This window comes from Chelonia mydas, chromosome 22 (assembly GCF_015237465.2).
Source record: "Chelonia mydas isolate rCheMyd1 chromosome 22, rCheMyd1.pri.v2, whole genome shotgun sequence".
Taxonomy (NCBI): domain Eukaryota; kingdom Metazoa; phylum Chordata; order Testudines; family Cheloniidae; genus Chelonia; species Chelonia mydas.
Window position 1 is genome coordinate 11,722,149 of NC_051262.2, and position 15,193 is coordinate 11,737,341.

At 49.6% G+C, this 15,193-nt stretch overlaps 1 protein-coding gene across 6 annotated transcripts in view; it reads right to left on the reverse strand.

The window, feature by feature from the left end:
* LOC102939157 (tubulin-specific chaperone cofactor E-like protein) overlaps positions 1-15,193 on the reverse strand; it is a 98,180-nt gene that overhangs the window by 29,204 nt on the left and 53,783 nt on the right. For all 6 annotated transcript variants that reach the window (XR_005222878.2, XM_037882211.2, XM_037882209.2 and 3 more), the window contains 6 exons: positions 13,903-14,315; positions 12,881-13,451; positions 10,264-10,856; positions 7,008-7,581; positions 2,350-2,960; positions 29-590 (listed from right to left, as the gene is read on the reverse strand). Coding sequence is in view for 5 of the 6 variants with exons in the window: in XM_037882211.2 (XP_037738139.1) it covers positions 29-590; positions 2,350-2,960; positions 7,008-7,581; positions 10,264-10,856; positions 12,881-13,451; positions 13,903-14,315 (3,324 nt within the window). In the remaining variant the exon portion in view is untranslated. The remainder of the gene's footprint in view (positions 1-28; positions 591-2,349; positions 2,961-7,007; positions 7,582-10,263; positions 10,857-12,880; positions 13,452-13,902; positions 14,316-15,193) is intronic.

A 15,193-nucleotide genomic window follows, 5' to 3' on the forward strand; every position in this document is an offset into this window, starting at 1 on the left:
AAAGATAGAAGGAAAAGCTTCTGCTCACAGCACGAGGTGAAGTTCCTCCAGCCGGTGATGGCTATTCCCTGGGTTTGGCAGGTGCTGGCGTAATTCTGCAGCCAGCTGCAGGCGGTTTGGACAGATCCCCCGTCAATGCAGGTGTCAAACAGGCAGTTCTTGTAGAAGAAGCCGGGGTTGACTTTGCTATGGCACTTGGCGAAGATGCTGCTCTTGCTGGGGATTAGGCTGCACAGCTGCTGGGGTTTCCAGAACCCTTCCACCTTACTGCAGGCGGGGCACCTGTCACCACAGCCCACCTGGCAAAAGGTGTCCCGCTTCACCCAGCTCTGGCCGAAGTCGTTGATGTTGGAGGCCACCAGCCCGCTGGAGGTTTCCAGTTCATCGCCAGGATTGCCGTTGTAGCGGCCGCAGAGGCCGTAGGTGTGGTTCTGGAGGCTTCGTGGGACGGAGACGGAGAGGAAGGTCTTCCAATCATACACCACCTTCAGCCCAAAGTCGGTCTCCACTACAATGTGGAAGCCAAAGGCAAAGATGTTCACCTTCCCTTGGCCCAGCTTCAAGGGCAGGTAGAGACGCTCATTGTTAATCTGCAAGGACACAGAAGCGGGTGGGTAATCATTAATCTGCAAGGACTTGAAGGTGGGATCAAGGGATGCCATTTGTTTTAGGATATGCACCTCATGGGAGTTGCTCTATTGTGCAAGCTCTAACTGTGATGTAGATCTTAGAAGAAGAAAGTGATGATTACCATAATAATTATAACAACAGCAACAGCCTGGATGAAGCACAGGGGGATGCTGCATTGGGCAGGAGCTGGGCTAGATCTGGCTCCCAGCTTTTTCCAGACTGGGGTTCCCTTTTCCATACTGTGTGCTGTTTGTGAGCACCTCTGTTCCAGGACTGGTGTAGACAGTGCAAAGAAACAAGCTACCCAACGGGTACGTCTGTCCCGCAATCACAGGGTGCGACTGCAGCTCGAGTAGATATACCTGAGCTAGCATTATTCCAGCTACCTCGAGTGCCTGAGCAGTGAAGCCGCAGTAGTACAAGCCTGCCTGGGACCCTAGATAATTAGTCGGGTGGCGAGCTCATGCTGAAGCAGTTGCTGCTGGGGCTTCACTGTGCTAGTACCCAATGTAGCCATATTAAAACGAGCTCACATACGTCTACATGATTGCATTGACATGTCTTAAGAAAATACCCAGAATCTACATCACTGATTTCTTCTCTCACAACAAACCAATCTGCAGGTCCCAGACATCTGCTACCACTTGGCAGAGAGGCCACAAAAGTGACCCAGAGCCGTGAAGTTCTGACCCAGATTTGGATCTCAATCTGAACATTCCCAAAGCCTGGGCACGTTTGGATTAAGTGTTTTGCTTTGGCTCTTATTGGAAATAGGTTCTATTGGGACACCAGGATCCAGACTCCACAGACTTTTGTCTCGCAGCCCCCAATGGGGGGAACTGACAGCTTGGACAGCCCAGATGAGCGCCACTGGAATATCAGCTCATCACGGGGAACTTCCTGATGCTAAGAAGTGTTCCATGCTGCCCAAGGACACTGCATCATGCCCTACGGGGTGTTCAGTGATCACTTAGTGCTTCTGCTTTTTGCAAGAGCTCTGTTTTATTCAGAGTCCAGTTCCAGGTAGCTATGCATAACAAGAGCTTAAAGACACACCTCTAACACCACGCCGCAGCTTGTTTCGTTACTAGCTGCCAGGTTCTGCTCTGAAAACAATCAGACCTTGTAGGTCAGTTAGAACCTCACCCACTTTGCTTGCAGCTCCTAAGATAGCTCAGAAATACAATCCCTTTCCTGCCTTGATGTGGTTACCCAGTTATCCTGCAAGTCCTCCTCATGCAGCTCCCCCGTGGAGTTCCCACAAGAGTTTCATATGCACAGACAGGCTTGGACCCTCCAATGCAGCTTGCTGGGGCTTTATCCTTCCAGAAAGCATTGGTACAAACAAATGTCACTGTTGATCTCTATAAAACGATGGAGGCAGCACAGGGAAAAACAGAAGGCCCCTTAAGAAAGTCAAGTCAATGGCAGCCTCATGAAATGAAAGATGCGGAGCAGCAGAAAATGCTCAGATAGGAACCATAAGGAATTCTGGAGACAGAATTTGTCCAGGACTCAAGAGCTACAGCAGACGAGGGTGAACAAGACCATCGGTCAGGATCTACCAAAACGTCACCACCTTCCAATAGTGTCAACTCCTGCCCTGTCCCCGATTAGGTTGCAGTGTATCCTGAGCTCAACTGAGTCCCACAACCCCGGCCTGCTGCCTCTCCCTCCACCCCTCTACCGTCTTGGTCATGCTATGACCAGCCGACTCACCAGCACCGTGTATTTGTAGGCCCGGTGGATGACAATGTTGTAATTGAAGACGTCCACCTCAACTTGCTTCACCCACAAGGCCAGGGACGGGTCCCGGTCCTCGTTCTTGGCTGTGATGGTGAATACCGGGAAAGTATCCGACCTCTCCACCCGCTGCCTGGAAATCGTTGTGCAAAGGACCAGCGGGCAGCTGCTCTGGAAGTCAAACGAGAACCCATCAAAGGTCAAGTAATGGCCATAGCCGGAGACGATGCAGGAGGCATCTGTGCGGGGCTGGCAGTAGTAGAGGCCATTCTCCTCCAGGCAGTACTCGTCGTCCTTGCAGGAGATGTTCTCACAGTGCACGCTGTTGTCAGACCCGTTGCAGTAGCAGAAGAACTGGCAGTCGATGTCCATCCAGAAGGTCTGGTTGGTTGAGAGCTGATGCCCCTCAAAACTGCAGCCACACTCGCTCCTGGGGACACACTGGGACCCTTGGAAGGCAAAGCCCTCGTTGCACTGGCAGCCCTCCATGCAGGTGTCCACGCAGACGGGGCCGATGACCAGGGTTTCGCAGGTCTCGGTGCAAGTCATGCACTCCTCGAAGTGGCTATTTTCAGGGCACTGAAGAGCTGGAGGCAATGAAATACACACAACGTCAATGGCTTATTGGGGAGAAAGGCTCCACGGTCACCGGCGATGGAGATTCAGGTCAGAGAGAAGGAGGACGTGGGATCAGTGAGACAAAGAGCAAGTTGTGCTATTGGGGACAGTGCCACACAAGCTACTGTGAAAGAAAACAGAACTGTACCCCTCCCTGGCCCCGGCATCCTCCTGCCCATTTTCACCTCCCATCTCCTCTGACTTCTCCCTCCTCATCCTGCCACCATATCTGGTTTCCTGTTCATCCCCCTCTGCCTGCTGCAGAGGCTTCCTCTCCGTCTCATCTCAGGATCCAGTTCAGTATGGCCCTCTTGCTCTTTTGACAATTTCTGTGGATTTTCCCCCCTGGCCTCCCTCAGAGTTTCTCCCCCTCCATCTCTCTGGTCTTGTCCTTCTCCTTTTCCCTTTGACTGCTCCATCTGTCTGAAACACCTGTCTTCATCAGAGATGCTGACCTAGTTCACCGCATGAATCACACCTTAACTTCTTTCTTTTGCCTTCAGCTCACAGCTGCAACCTTGTCTGAGACTCATCTTCCTCACCCAGCATTGCCCTCCTCCATGAATCCCTTCCTGTCCCCTCCCTGCCGCCACATGGCACATGGCATTCAGGCTCTTTGTCCTTGCCTCCAAGAACTCCTAGCTCCAGGCCTCCACCTCTAGGCTCTCGCTTCCTCTACATCTCCTGGTTCTCTTGCCTTACTGCTCCCTTTATCTCTTTCACCCGCTCTCAGCTTCATACCCTCAACCAATGCATCCCCCTACACCTGCATCAACCTCCCCTCTGCGTATCTGCTCCATCTCTCCTCCTTCTCCTTTAGGAATCCTTCCCACCTTCTTCTCTGCATCTTCCTGTTTATTTATTCTTCCAGGTCTCATCTCCTGGATCTCAGGACCACATCCTGGGAGATGCTGAGTATGCTCAAGCCCCACTGGCCTCAGCAGTAGCTCAGAGGGCTCAGCACCTTGCTGGATCACAGTCCCTTACACGGCAAGTTCTTTGAGCCAGGGAACAGATGTTATTTACGACAAGTTTGTGCAGCAACTGTGCGCATTTGCAGAGTCATATCAGTGTTCTGTATCAATAACAACCACGGACTACATGTGACATGTCCTCAACAGCATGAAGAGACCATTATGTTCTACTGGGAGGCAGTAGATAGAGCACTAGAAAGGGACTCAGGAGTCCTGGGTTCTATTCCCAGCTCTGCCACTGACTCTGCCAGGTGACCTTGGCTAAGACACTTTCCCTCTCTGTGCCTCAGTTTGCCCATCCGTCTTTTGATTTTGCCCTCCTTTGCAGTCTGTAGCACGATGAGATCTACTGATGAAATGTGCTGTATAAGAGAGCTAGGGATTATGATGTTATTATTGTATTAATTGTGCCTAAACATCAGTTTGCCAACAGTCCATTCTAAACTGCAGGTGGTCGACTTTTCTGGACTCATTGTCCACATCCTGCTTCTCTCCTATCACCACCATTAATATTTGCATTACAGTATCAATACAGGATAGTCCCTGGCTTAAATAATTTACAGTCTAAACAGGCAAGCTGGACAAAGGTTGGAGGGGAAACCGAGGCACAGAGCAAGAAAGTGACTTGTCTAAGGTCACAAAGCAGGTCAGTGTCAGAGACAGGAATAGAACCTCAGGTCTCCTGACTCAGAGTCCTGTCCCCTAGATCATGCCACCTCTCCTTCCCTCCTCCTTCCACAGACTCCCATAAGCCCTCAGTTTGAGACAGGAAGGCTGGTTCATTGACTGTTATGCACTTCTGCGGTGTGGGATTTTTACACGTGCTTTTGAATTATGAATGTTACAACATCGACGGCAAGCTGACAGCGACAGCAAAAAAACACAACTTATTCAAATTACTCTCTGCTGGTGGCTTACACTATTGTTAGAATCCATCTGCAATTCTGGAACACTCAGACACAGTGTAATACAACTCCTGATGTCTCCTGAAATGCCATCATGAAATTACTTAATTGGGAGACCTCTTTCTGCAAGTGCTTAAAAAACAGCCTGAGCGCAAAAAGCAACAGCTTTGTCTTTTTGTGCCCAAACCAGATTACCTTCTTAATTTGTACAATTTTCCCATTTACTTGCCAATTCTTCCTGACAAGTATAAATGTTTTCTTTCTGCAACACAAGACTGTACTTTGCTACAGTGTTACTGGGGCTGAAGCTGGTGCTCATCTGAATAAGGACCTGGTAAACAAGTTAAGAAACTCCCGGACTATTTCCTTTTGTTGACCCCAATGCATGGCTTAAAATAGCGACGTAAGAGACGACTTCTTCTTGCATCATTGGCTACTGTTACAAAAAACCTGTATTGACTGAAGCTGGTGAAATAGCAAAAAACCACCACCAAACCTTCATTTACAGAGATTTTTGTGAATCAGAGCATCAAGTTCTGTTCAGTGAGGTCATACTGGGCTAGATGCAGGAATTACTGCGTGAAATTCTCTGGCCTGTGCTAAGCAGGATATCAGATAAGATGATCACAATGTTCCCTTCTGAACTTAAAATTTATAGGTGAAATTCTGGCTCCTTTGAACTCCCATTGAATTCAGCAGAGCCAAGTTTTTACCCTATGAATCTATGTTGCACCCAGACACGACAGTGATGGGCAACCTTATAAAAACCTAAACAGAGGACACAATAGATATTATTAACTATGAACTATTATTTATTATAGTCATACACCAGGACCCCACTGTGCTAGGCACTGTATAAATGCAGAACAAAAGACGGTCCCTGACCAAAAAAACTCACAATTTTCCATGAAAATGTTTGGTTTGGTCAAAAAGCCATTTTTTCTTCCCTCCAAAAATGTTGAATAGATTCATTGATTTTAAGGCCAGAAGATCATCTAGTCTGACCTCCTGCATAGCACAGGCCCGACAAAAACACGTTTTGACACTTTGCATCATGGTGTCACACCCCAATGACGCCCCCTCCCTCAGGGAGTCTCCAGGGAAGGCAGATCAGCATTGTATGTGGCTAACACTGTTGCAAGCATTGCAAAGCATTTTGGGGAGGGTCAAAGATGTGTGAGTGGAGAGTGGAAGTTTCCTTTGCGGAATACGAGAGGCCGGGGGAGAGAAAGAAGAAGAGCAGAGAACGGGTTAACTCAACACTTCATCTAGCTCCATGTGAAGATAAGACGTTGGCCCCGGCCCAAAGTCATGGGCTCGATGAGAAATCAGCAGCTGCCCAGCCGTGAGAAGAGGAGAACTAAGTTGAGCAGAGCTGCAGAGATAGCAGCGAGAACAGTGAGAGCAAATGAGACGGCGACAGCGAAGGCCAACAGAAGGGAAAACAAAGTCTCCAGAGCGAGGATGTTTTGGGAAACTGAGGAGGCCACAGCAAGCCGGTTTGGACTGGGACAAAGAGCACCAGAAGCAGAGGTCCCTGAGTGGAATGTCCCCCAAGGTGCCCAGGACTTAAAACCCTCCTGAGAGTTGGAGCAATTCGGAGAGCAACAGCAGACTTGGACGGCTTGGGCCCAGGACAGCACTCCCGTCCACCTTCCCCGCACCCTTTTCTTCTGACATTACACCCAGACCTGGCCAGTCTTGGGTAGTGCGTGTGTGAGTATGAAAGTGGGTTAGGGCTTGGGGCGTTAATGCTTTCTTTCTTCCCCTGAGTGACGTGGAAGCGTTCCCAGCACTCTCTGCTGTTATTTTATTATTTTATTAATAAAGCCTTAAAATTTAGACACTTGGTGTGCCTTGTCATCTCCTCCCCAAAAAGATCCTGTGACCCCAGCCTGATCAACTGTGGCCCCAGGCAGATTAGTAACGAAAATCTGTCAGAATGGGATCACTAAAACATTTTAGTTGATAGTCCTCAGATGCGCAGGCTGGAGGCGCAGCTTTGAGGGGAAGGATCTGGGGGCGGAGGGGAAGGAAGGATGGCAAGGGAGGAGGGAAAAAAATGAACATACTTGTCCTCAGAAGAAGTTCAAGCTCACCCCACCCAAAGTCAATCAAAGACTTTTCCCCAACTTACGGCAAAAGTTGAAGCTCCTCCACTGGCCGACCTCCACCTCCGCGTTCTTACAGGCGCTAGCGTAACGAGCCACCGAGTCACAGAGCTCCGACTGGTTGCCCCCGCTCTGGCACAAACGGAAGAGGCACGTTCTGTAGTAGGCCGACGCGTTGACCACGCCGTGGCAGTCCAGGAAGGAGCTGTTGGTGGGGTCATTGATGATCCCGCACTTGGAGCGGCTCCGGTAGTACTTGAGCAGCTCCGAGTCGTTGTTGCAGGCCTTCAGCAGGTCCCCGCACTCCCCATTGCAGATCTCGTCGAAGGTGGTCCAGCTCTGCAGGAAAACCACCAGGTTGTCCGTGCACTTGCCGTTGGGGAAGCAGAACTCGTCGCTGATGTTCCCGTTGAAGAAGCCGCACAGTCCGGCAGTGCAGTTGAAGTAGGCGGTCGAGAGGCGTATCTGCAGCATGCCCAGGTTGGAGTACTGGATTCTCACAAGCCCTTTGGACTCAATCACCGTGCCGTTTTTGCGCCGATAAATTTCCAACTGGCCGGAGGGGAGGAAAAACGGCAGCTCCACTTCATAGCCGTTCACCTGCAAACGAAAGCGCGTGGTGGATGTGAAATGCTCGCCGCGATGGAGGTGACCACTGAAAGCAGAGAGCCTTGTGTCCTACTCCCGCAGCTAGCAGCAGACAGTGCTATTGCTCTGCATCACATCGTCATCTGTGCCAAATACAGCGTGGACAACAAGCATTTAAACTGGTGCTAAGTTATTTTAAGAGTAGGTTGGACAAACACCTGTCAGGGATGGTCTAGATAATACTTAGTCCTGCCATGAGTGCAGGGGACTGGACTAGATGACCTCTCGAGGTCCCTTCCAATTCTATAATGGATTCTCATTCTGACACTGTACTTCAAACCAAGCTTGCACGCTGCCTAAAAACAACCCATGTGCCTCCAGTAGGACAAATACCACAGTACGAGAACCACTGATCTACGCTACATCTCCCATCACCCTCGTGAGATCAGAATGGAAGAGTTAGTGGAAGAAACAGGAAGGTAAGGGAGGGCCCATTGTAAGCTGAGCAGGTTGAATGTTTTATAATAAGCCCGGGGTCATCTAGGAACCGCATGGCTGCCTTCACCCTGCACACAGAACTCACTGGAACTTCATAGCAACATCTGGATTTTAAACTCTTTGGGGTAGCAACTGTCTTTTTTTCTGTGTTTGTACAGTGCACAGCACATTGGAGTCCTGGTCCATGGCTGAGGCTCCTAGGTGCTGCCACAATACACGTAAATAATCTGAGATAGAACCAAAATTCTCCTTCAAGAAAGAGCACAGGTCTTAAGCTACAGGAGAATCCCCATTAGCAGTATGGAGCCTATGACACACAGCTCAGCAGTTCTGATTGCCACCAGTAGAGGGCAGTGGTGCACGTGCACACTACCCAGTATGTTGTGAAGCAGTGGTAAAGCTGTGTAACTGCAAGCATGGCAGAAGAGTATCACACAGCTTCATGTATGACAGCGACACCCTTTCCATGCTGACATTCGTGGCTGGTAAAACCAGCAAATTTGGATCTGAATAAATAAGGATCACTGTCAGCTTGACACCCCATGTTCCTAGAGCACATTCATTTGTAAGCAGCTCTGACTTAAAACAAGGTTGCAGGGACTATTTGTAAGTAATACTGTAATGGATTTCGGATTTTTTTCTGTCCATGTGTCCTGATCAAAGTTGCTCACTCAAGAAATCAAACAGTGATTTATCGAACTGCCAGCAGTACAGACTCGAATGGGGATTTGACCAATCAAGTTGGGCTCTAGCGGTGTCTTGCATCATCCTTCACCACTAGTAACATTCAGCAAGCAGAACTCAGCTGAGAACTGCAACAGTGACTTTAGTTAACGATGCATGAGCCAGAAGAGCATCCTCGCTTCTCTCCTGTGGCTGTCCTGACTCAGCAAGGCTAAGAAGAGCAAAAGCTCACTGGTGACAATAAAGCAAGCAAAGCCACACAGGGAACAAAACCGTTCAGTAAGAAAGTTCCTTGTTTTCCATAGCTGCTTTGTTGACTATAACTCCACTGTAACCCCAGGCTCTGCAGGAAACAGTATTTTAATAAAACCCACAGACTTGCCGTACAGGCATCGTACATTGATTTCCACCTACGTCCCTTTTGTCTTGGCATCCATTCAGAGTCTCCATGGGCCAGTCGCTCCCAGCACCAGCTTTCCCAAGTAGCGTCTGGATCTGCTACAAATTAAATCCTTCATCTTCCGTGCTCTGTCTCATTCCGGGACGTCTGTTTTCTTTGCTCAGCCTCTATCCCCTCCACCCCTACCCTGCTTTGCCTCTCTCAGTTAGAAGGACAAAACAATCAGGTGTAAATAATACACCCACAGCTGGTCTGTGTCAGCTGACTGGGGCTCAGGCTGAGGGGCTGGAGAATTATAGTATAGATGTTCAAGGTTGGGCCGGAGCCTGGGCTCTAGGACCCTCCCCACTCACAGAGCCTGGACTCCAGCTTGAGCCCAAACATCTACATAGCAATTTTATAGCCCCACAGCCTGAGTGAGCTGACGCAGTCCAGCCACGGAGTTTTACTGCAGCATAGACATAACCCTCAGGGTCTTCGGAGATGACAAAGGTTAAGGATGGGATTTGGGGGCAGCTCTTTTGAAAATCTCAACCTAAATGTCCACCAGCATGTTTTGGCGTTGGCAGTGTTGTCTAGTGGGAAGAGTCAGGGCTGCTGGACTCTAATCCCAGCTGTGCCACTCTGCCTCAGTTTACCCCTCTGTAAAATGGGGATAAATACCATCTCTTTCTTAGGGAGACGAACAGTGGGTTCACCGCTTGTATCATCAAGCCATCCTGCTAAGGGTAACGGCAACATTTGTTTCTAGTGGCCCCAGCAAAGCAGCCCTTTGGTATTCCTCAGACCCTGGGAGTTTCTGTGGGCACCTACTGACAGCTATAGCCTAAAGGGCTTTGTGCTTGGGATGCCTACAGAGCTTGCCTCTGGTACATCCGGCATGCTACCAAACCTCCAGGGGATGGGGGCACCACAGCACTCACGGTTACCCTCCACAGTGGAGGTGGTGACAAATCACAAGACTTTTTTGAATCACATGTGTAAAGAGTTCGGCGATTCTCAGATGCAATGTGCCATGGAAGCACAAAGCTCTCTTGCTCTCTGTGAGCAGCAGAGCGAGACTCCTCCCTCGCTTCCCGCAATTGAAGACTGTCCCTTGATAGGATTCTTACCTTGATTTCAGATGTGCTGGAACCTCCAACTTTGACCTCCTGGCCAGCTACGTGGATTCTCAGGGGTCGGAGCCAATTAGGTTTGGATTCGGGTTTCTTTTTGCTGATGTCAACCTCCAGGAAGTGTGGTCTCTCAGAGCAGGTTTTGAGCAGGGTGTAGGAATGCTCCGGGGGAAACATGAATGACACCCCATCAAAGGACTGCAGCACCTGGTTCTGGCTCACCAAGCACAAGCTCTCTCGCTTGGGGTAACAGCCCCGGTAGCCGTTCTCTACCGCGCACACCTCTCCTTCCCGGCAGGTGGCGTTCAAGCAGCTGATCTCTGCACCGTCCTCGCACCGGCACTGCACCGTGCAGCCCGCGGTGGCCCAGAAAGACTCCCCTATGGCATAGTACCTGCCGTCGACATCGCAGCCACACTTGTGGATGGGGACACACTGGTCCGTGCTGAGGACATGGCCTTCGTTGCATTCACAGCCCTCAGTGCAAGGGGAGCTGCAGGCCAGCGGAGCTGTTAGATCCGAACACGTAGCTGGGCAGCTGTTGGTGCAAACTGAGTAGTGACTGAACTCTGGACACTGGACAGCTGCAGCTAGGAGAGGGAAGGTTGAGGAGAGGCTGTTACAAGGCTACTCGTGTTATTCGGGGCCGAGCTGTTTTCAACTGTGGGCCAGATCCTCTGCTGCGGTAAATCAGCAGAGCTGCACCAAAGCGTACAGGCCACTTTACACCAAGTGAGGATCTGGCCCAAAATTTCTGCTGTCACCTAACCCCGATTTCAGAGAAAGTGCTCCTAATTCACACACCTGAGAGATCAGAATGGCGCCCTCTCAGCTCCCACACTAACCGTCCTTTTTCCGGTTCACACCCACAACATTCCCCGTCCCATCGCAATCTCACAGCACTGTGGGTTTCTCTCCCACACTTCCCAACACAGCTCCTCATCTGTGTTCCCCCGCGAATTTTCTACTTGTGAAACTTGTGAGAATAAGAGATGAAGGGAGGGGAGGAGGAGGAAACAAGAAATCAGAGAGGGGAGAGAATGGAAAGAGATTAGAGGAAATCAGGGATGGGACTATGGGCTGAGACATAAAATCTCCCAGAGAATTACATAGACCCAGACACCATTCCGGTGGCGGTAGTTACATTCATTTAGATTCCCTCCTAACTCTGACTGCTATGCAATTATATGAATTATTACTATTCCCTTATTACTCTTTGGATTATTATTATGATTAGGCAGTCATATGCCACAATGATAAGTGAGATAATGTGTCCGTCTGATTACCTATCTATGTAAGACAATGATCAACAGACAGATAGTAAGTATGGTGATGATAAATAGAAAAAGAGACATTAGTATTCAATATTACCGCTGACCTACTATATGGATTTCTCTCTCGTTATCATCAATCTCTTATTGCTTTCTAATTTATCATAAGGCAGTATCGTTTGCAGTGTTGTAGCCGTGTTGGTCGCAGGATGTTAGAGAGACCACGTGGGTGGGGTCATAACTTTTTCTGTAGGTGAAAGAGGCAAGCTCTTGAGCTTCGAGGCTGAACAAGAGCGCTGTGTAGCTCGAAAGCTTGCCTCTTTCAACAACAGAAGTTGGCCCCAGAACCGACACGACCTCGCCCACCTTGTCCCTCTTACCATTCAGCACTCTGACGCCAGAGTAATGAGCCTGGCATGAATCCCTGGGTAGAGAGATGCGATTAGATTGCCATTATTAATAAGTATTATTATCCCCTTACTGCTCTGTGGTTGACACCGCTACATATGCTGGCTGGCAGAGGTAATTTAGCCACTTGCTTTAATCAGTTACATTTGTGGCGGAGGGTAGCCTGGAAAAAAGCCACCATTCCACTTCTGCCATTCTGAACTGGGACACAGGTGTCGCCACTGCACACTGGGTGCGTCAGATTTAGCATCCCGTCTCCTGGCAGTGGCTGATGGTTCAGAGGGAGGTAGGCGAAAGGCCTCCATTACACCCCCTTCGTCTCTAAATCACTGAGGTGATATCCCCCCCAGATTGCACTCAGAGAGTCAGATAGCACCCCACACACAAGGAAAAGTCCTTTCCTGACACCTCACAGAGGGGGTCAGCTTACACCCTGCACTATGGGACGTGGGGCCCCATTCTCCTCTCACTCTCACTGGTATGAATCAGGAGTAACCCTGCTGATGTCAGCTGAGTTCCCTCTGCACAAAAGTGGCGCAAAAAGAGAAAGCAGGTGGAGAGATTTAGATTTAGCATCTCAGCTGATGGCAATGGCCATTAAATGAGCCAGTCCTGTCTTGAGTCCAGCCACAATACCTGGCACACCAGCATTGAGTTCCATAGGGCGCTCAGATTTCCTTCTATTTGTTCAAAACACTAACTGCCCTTTAGTTACTAGGCATGCCCTTGTCCTTCTCGTGTTGCATTTCAGGATTGAAAGGAGGGACTGCTCGGCTTTCACCGTAACGCTGGCTGCCTCAATCAAGTCCCCGCCGGCTCGTCTCTGGGCTTATCTCAGGCAGGGTTTTCACTTCAACGGGAGTCTGCTGCAGGCCCTCGAAACCACCTCCCGCCTCCTCAGGGCAGCCGTTCAGCCAGAGTACGTGCAGACTTACCACATCCTGTCTGGGTTCGCCAGTCTCCCACTGGAATGCCCAGGGCTTGGCACACCAAGGCGTAAGCCTGGATCGCCTGGCAGAGGCCGGTGTCGTTGTCTCGGATGCTGCACAGGTCATACACGCAGCTGTGGACGAAGGCCGTGGGGTCCACAATGGCGCCACATTCCCACAAGGGGCCGCCGGTCTGGTTGATGAAGCCGCAATACTCGGGGGTGAAGTAGAGAGACTCCATGGCAGTGTCGCAGAAGCTGCAGTTGTCTAAGCAGCCTGGGGTGCATTTCCACTCCGGATGGTACACTCGCCAGCTCTCCCCCAGGTCCAGCACCGACGACGCCGGCCTCCCGTCCGAGCGAAGGGTATCGTCTTGAGGATCCTTGTTGTAGTTCCCGCACAGCCCACAGGTGGCGTTGATGTAGGTGCCCGGGACAGAGATGGAGGCATAGTGTTGCCCGTCGTAGGTCACCAAGACGCCAAAATCAGTCTCCACCGCGGTTGACAAACCGCTCTGGTAGATTTTTATGGCTCCCAGTTCCAAGGAGAGGGGTAAGGAGGTCACCAAATCGTCCACCTGCAGGAGCAAAGCAAAAGAGTAAAATCAGGCAAAATGGCAGGGTTTCCACGCGGTTAGCAGCCCAGGGGGTGGTTCTGCCAGATTTCCACTGCAGCAGCTGAAATGGATCCTGGGAAATGGGTCCCTTCCAATGTTGGAATCTGAGCAAGATGGTGAATTGGGAACCAGTGATTGCAATCCAGCCCCAACAACATTTGGAGAGAGGGTTGGATTTTAAGGGTCTGGTTTGGGCCTTTCCAGTTTTCAGCACTACCTACACTAACACTCCCCCCTCCCCACCACCTCCCCGAGGAGTCCTACAAGGCCTGGATTCCAGACAAAGACACTGGTTCCAGATCCTGAGCTGCTACAAATTATCATAGACCCACTGACTTCAACAGAGCTAAACCGCTTTGCGCCAGCCAAGGATCTGACCTAAGGAGTTTTCCTTCTTTGCTGGGGCTCTTACCTTAACTTTCCCAAAGCTCCCTTTGGGGATAACGATCTTGTGAGAATAAACCTCCACCGAGATATCCTTCAACCAGGAGACGGAGGAGCCACCTCGGTTCTCATTCTTGGCCTCCACGCTGAAGAAGGGCAGGTTAGATTCTGGCCAGCACTGCCGGGTAAGGAGGTAGGCGCAGGAACCCTGGAAGTGAAAGAGGAAGCCATCGAAGGTGTGGTAGTGTGGGTCTCCAAACACCACGCAGGTGCTGCTCTCCACCGGCACGCATTGGTAGAACTTGTCCTTCTGTTCACACGCTTCGTAGGGGCCGCAAACCATCTCCTGGCAGAAGATCTCATTGTTAAAGTCCAGGCAACGACACTTGGTGGAGCAGTTGGCGTTGTCCCAGAATATCTCGCCTGGATGGAGAAACTGCCCTAAAAGAACCCCACATTGCGTTACTTGTCAGAACACAGGACCCGTGACACGACTTAGAAGAACAATCAAGAGTTCCAAGTCATTTGTTCTTTCTGATCCGGGTCCAACACTTGGGAAAGTTTACTGGCCTTGAAAGCAGGACCACCAGCTCAGTACCTTTCTAACAGGGCATCCCATGTGATATGGCAAGTAACATCACACCGCCCTCTAGCATTATAACATGTCACAGCCCAATTCAGCAAAGCATTGGAAACACATGCTTAACTTTAAGCAGGTGAGAAGTCCCATTGACGTCAATGGCACTACTCAGATGATTAACATTAAGCCTGTGCTTTGGTGAATCATGACCTCTGTTATTGATGGGCAAAATCAGGTAGATTTTCTAGTTTTGAGAACTGCTCAAACTATTTTGGGGAGGGGGGAGTGCACAGAACTAGTTTGGCTTCATGAACCTTTTCTCCCTGGAATTTGAAGTCATGTGTGCTTAATATATTGCAATATATTAAGTCAACCTGTTTTAGTTACCCTTTATAAGAGTGACTGTGAATCCACGGTAATTATTCTGTAATTACACTATAATTAACTCTTTTGATAGCTGTAGTTACTAATTTCACACAACTGGAAGGTGACAGAGTAATTATGGAACAAACACAACATCGTCAATGTACCTGAATTCTAAAAAATACATGTACTAACTATAAAACCAAAGTCATATTAATAATTCCATAACATAGTTGGCCTTGGGTTGTATGAATTAGCAATTATTAATTATCAAACAGCATAACAGCAGTGTAACTACACTTCATTGGGAAGTCTATTTTATGTTTTTCTAGCTGAATGGAGACCTGAAAGGAGGGAGGAAGATCTAAGAATTCAG